This window comes from Arachis ipaensis, chromosome B10, assembly GCF_000816755.2.
Source record: "Arachis ipaensis cultivar K30076 chromosome B10, Araip1.1, whole genome shotgun sequence".
In the NCBI taxonomy this organism is placed as follows: domain Eukaryota; kingdom Viridiplantae; phylum Streptophyta; class Magnoliopsida; order Fabales; family Fabaceae; genus Arachis; species Arachis ipaensis.
The window spans coordinates 96,506,065-96,510,506 of record NC_029794.2 but is presented as its reverse complement, the minus strand read 5'-3'; the positions used below and the strand labels follow the sequence as shown (position 1 = coordinate 96,510,506).

Sequence of the window (4,442 nt, the reverse complement as noted above, 5' to 3'; positions counted from 1 at the left end):
ATTTTTAAAACTTATACAATTAAGTATTTTAAATAATAACTCAATTACAAAATGATTTTATCACTATAGTTAAAATATTAATTCTAATTAAATTGAAGTAACTCAAGTTATTAGTATAGTTAATAATTAGATTAAGATTCAATTAAAAAGTTCGACACATCTAAAAAGTAAATTACATGTTAATTTGAAGATGATTATATAGAATTTATCAAAAAAAAAAATGTCATTTCTAAAATTAGAGATGCACGTGTATAGTAGGTAAAAAAGCTTTCAATATAGTAATAATTATTTAATAATAGATCTTTCTTCAAATAAAGTGATGACATATATTATATCATCTTGCATTGAAACTGATTGATGTGGGAATGATCAAATTAAAATGACTGTCGTATATAGTACATGCACGAAACTTGAAGCTTAAAGCTTAATAATACACATATATAGTCAAGATTAGGAAATAAAATCTAACTAATTATAGCATATGACTTTCACCATGATGATGATCATCAAAGTGGAACCCGGTGGTGCAAAAATGATAAGAAAATGCGCTAAAGTTAGCATAAGTAGGAGGGTTGGTTATCTCGATATCCTTCAACTCAGACCAAAGGTTTGCATCCAATTTTTCTGCAATGATTATTTCACCACTCGGAGTGTCCTCTTGTTTGGGATATTCTTGTTTGATTATAGCATTTGTTGGTGGGGTTTGATGATGGTCTTGTGGATTCAAAAGATATGCTGTCATTTGTGGAGCTTTGAGAGTTTCTTTGCAAGTATGACGACCAATGTACGTAATTTGATACAAAACTGGATTATCTTGAATCCTTTGAACTTGTTTTGTTGCTTTGCAACCTTGATCATACTTCCGAGTGCACCTATAATAACTCCTGCATATTATTATATCACAACTGAAATATTTAGAATTTTGGGATATTAAGAGGCAAGTTAAGTTTTTGTAACAAAAATATGAGATAATTAATTATCTATTTTATGTTAAACAATATTCATTTGGGCAGTGTGGAATTGTCAAATCAAGGACCAAGCCAATTAAGAAAACTGAAAAACGAAAATAATTAACAATTGAAATGTGCAACAAGTTGATTTCCTATGTCTGCTTTTCCTGCAATGGTAGGCCTCCTCCTCATCAAGCTCCATTATTGGTTGTAGGCTTGTAGCTTAACCATTTTATAATCGGTTTTGTTAGATAGACAATGACTTTCGTAAATAATGTGAATAATATATTTTAAAATTAGTCCAATAAAATAAAAAACACGCTACGTCCCTACAGAAATCACAAGTAGAGGAGGGAGGTTACTATATGTGTAACTGCATTATTCATTAAACTCATTGTCTACCTATATTTTTTCTTTTGTAATTTACTTTTGATAAGACTACGAAGGAAACTTTTAAGCACCCAAAAAATAAAAATAGAAAGATAAAGAAAGAAAGCAACAAAGATAAACTTTTTGGCTAAGTTTCAAAGTCTCTCTAAGATTAGTGGCATTTTTAACATAGTCTATGAAGTTCTAATCCTACAGTCACATTTTGAAAATTGGTAAAAGTGTAACAAATTAGTTTTTCAATCTTTTTTCATCAAATAGTTTATCATATTATGAATTAACATAGGGTATTCTTGTCAATTTTAAACTAATTGATGCAATTAAAATTTTATACACTATTTTAGTGCACATAATTAATTTTAAGAATTATTTTAAAATTTAACTCTAAATTTTTTGCTCTTTAATTTATACATTTGAGAAAAGAGCATGTGAATTGTATTTAACTAATCATAAAATGAACATTGAAATGTGTTTTATTTTAGAATAAGGCAACAAGATTAAAATAGAAAAGAAAAAGAAAGTAATTACTATATATTACCTGGGGAATTTAGAATTGAGTATGTCCTTCTGTCCATACTTTCTCCAGGCAAGATTATCCTCAGTGGTGGGAGATACATTGCTCCATGTCTCTTCCGTTTTCCTACGCATCAACTCAGTCTAGTAGTTAATAATACTTTCAAATCAAACCCTAAACCCCAAACTGTCAATTATTTTTTTTTTATTATGTATATAAAAGGGCTTGTAAACATATAGTGTCCGTACATATTCTGGTAAGGTGAGATCAAAGATGAGATTAGAAAGAGACCTTCTTTTGTATGTGCCTCTTCGATCCTTAGGGACTGATGAAGAGAATCTTTTGCTACTCTCACTGGAACCTTCTTCAGACCTCAGATCATTATTGGTGGAGTTTGCAGCAATAACAAGCTGGGACCCACTGTTATTCTCGTTAAGGAAGAAGGAAGCAGAAGAAGAAGGAGAATCTAGAACGGAGAGAGTCTCCGCGAAAGATCTGAGAATCTTGGTTATTAATAGCGCCTCAGCTGATGAACCGCCGCCGTGATGAATAGTGGCCGGAGGATTCTGATTCTGATTCTGAAGGAGAAGCTTCAGCTCAGTGGCATGTTTATGCCCCTCCACAAGCTTATTCATAAGCCTCTCCCTCTTCTCTGAAAAACCAATATTACCCTCACTACCGCAGATTACAATACTACTCATTCTTTATTTTCTTAGAAATTTTCTTAGATTGGTAGATAGATGTTAGGGTGGTGTGTGTGTGAGAGAGAGAGAGAATGGGTAAAAGAGAGGAAAAGGGTGGGTTTTTTCTAGGAAAGACGGGAATGGAAAATGAGGAGGAAGCTAAGGAAGTTGATGATGATGATAATGAAAATGAAAATTGAATAATAATGATGGTTAAGTGTGATTAAATTTTCCACACATTAGAACAACTGGAGTAAAAAGTTTTGCCGCCTGTAGAAGGAGAAAGAAAGGTAAGAAATTACTATTGATTACATTGATAATAATAAAGAGTGAAATTTATTGTGCTCAGCGGCGTTGCCCCTTCTGTCTGCAAAAATAAAGCACTCCACCATCCGCTTGTTATTAAGGGTATTAATAAAGGTTTTAAATATATAAAAATGAGGAAAAAATGGTCAACTTTACCCTAAAAAATTATTCATTCTTTAAATTAATTTTTAAACTTTTTCTAATTAAATTTATTTTTTTAAAATTTTAAATTAATAGCATTAATTTTTTTTTTATCATTTTTTTGTTGACGGCGCCAAAATGTGTTAATGTGACATATTAAGTGATACTACAATACACACAAAGAAATCTTAATTAACTATTAGTATGATAAATTTATAAAATTAGATCAAATCAAAACCTAATTTAGAAAAAATAATGAGACATTAGAATTTCTCAATTTGGAGTTGATTTGATCTAATTTCATAAATTTATCATTTTAACCGTCAATTAAGACTACTAGGTGTGTGTTGTGGTGTTACTTAATGTATCACATTAACAAATTTTGACGCCGTTAGCAATGGAAGTGACAGAAGGACTAAAATAACTAATTTACAATATTTGAAGGACAACGAATTTGATTAAAAAAATCTTTCGGACACTAATTTGGAGAATAAAAATTTTTAAATTTTTTTTTGGATTCTAAAACCATCGGATTTACCGTCTGAAACGGCTTCGAATTCAGAAGGTTATATAATTACCGTCGGATTTAAGTTTTCGACGGTAACTTCGTCGGTAATATTTAGGGGAAAACAAAAACATATTGGTGCGTCTTTTAGGGGCGGATTTACTATCGAAAAAATCCGACGGTAACCCAGCTTAGTGAAATGATGCATTTTGGTGACCCGCAATGATTTACCGTCGTATTTTTTCAACGGTAAATCCAACTGTAACTGGGACATAAATTAAAAGCGCAAACATTTTTTTCCTCGTTTGAATTTCACCATTTCTCTCACTTCTCCACTCTATCTATCACTGGCGTCGATACCACCACCATCACAGCTCCCTCTCTGTTGCCGTCAACCCGCCGTCACCTCCCTCCATCATCGCGCCGCCGCTGTTCTGCTTCGCCGCGAGTCCAACCTTCAGCGCAACAGAACAAGGAAGCCCCTGTCCCAGTTTTCCGGTGAGTTCCCCAGCCTACGACGACCACCCTTCCGCCACCTCTAGCTCGGGCAACATCATAGTGCCATTGCATCTTCACCTCTTTTCTGTTTTCTCCTTGTTTCGCATTCCAGGTTTCTCTGATCTAACCTCTGTTTTTCTTTCTTCTTCAAATTCTATTTTGGTCAGGTTATTTCATTAGTCTAATTTTAGTTAGAGCTAATTTTAGTGGATTTTAGGTGGTTAAGATAAGTTAGTTTTAGGATTATTAGTTTGTGTTATATTGCTGAAAGTGTTGAAAGCTGACTTAATTGATAGATAATGTTGCTGATTTTGTGTTGGACATGCTGAATTTGTGTGAATTGATGTTAAAAGACTATTTGTTTTATTGAACAAATGCTGAAATTTGGTTGAATAGCATTGACTTGAATTTGAATTGTCAACTGCTACTTAGTTGCGTTGATTTTGCATCTTTGATGT

At 32.5% G+C, this 4,442-nt stretch overlaps 1 protein-coding gene across 1 annotated transcript; it reads right to left on the bottom strand.

Annotated features, from left to right (window-relative positions):
- Positions 345–2,788, bottom strand: LOC107621665 (probable WRKY transcription factor 70). The gene is made up of 3 exons (XM_016323689.2): positions 2,143–2,788; positions 1,876–1,977; positions 345–884 (listed from the first exon to the last, which is right to left on the bottom strand). Exons 1-3 carry the CDS (start codon positions 2,550–2,552, stop codon positions 473–475), a joined length of 924 nt encoding a protein of 307 aa, XP_016179175.1. The 5' UTR covers positions 2,553–2,788; the 3' UTR covers positions 345–472.

What these genes read in the sequence shown, in the direction of transcription:
- LOC107621665 (XM_016323689.2), bottom strand. Translation starts at nt 2,552, where the DNA reads ATGAGTAGTATTGTAATCTGCGGTAGTGAGGGTAATATTGGTTTTTCA. An exon ending in AGAGGCACATACAAAAGAAG is followed by an intron (nt 1,978 to 2,142) that starts GTCTCTTTCTAA and finishes GTTGATGCGTAG; the next exon opens with GAAAACGGAAGAGACATGGA. An exon ending in CTCAATTCTAAATTCCCCAG is followed by an intron (nt 885 to 1,875) that starts GTAATATATAGT and finishes AATAATATGCAG; the next exon opens with GAGTTATTATAGGTGCACTC.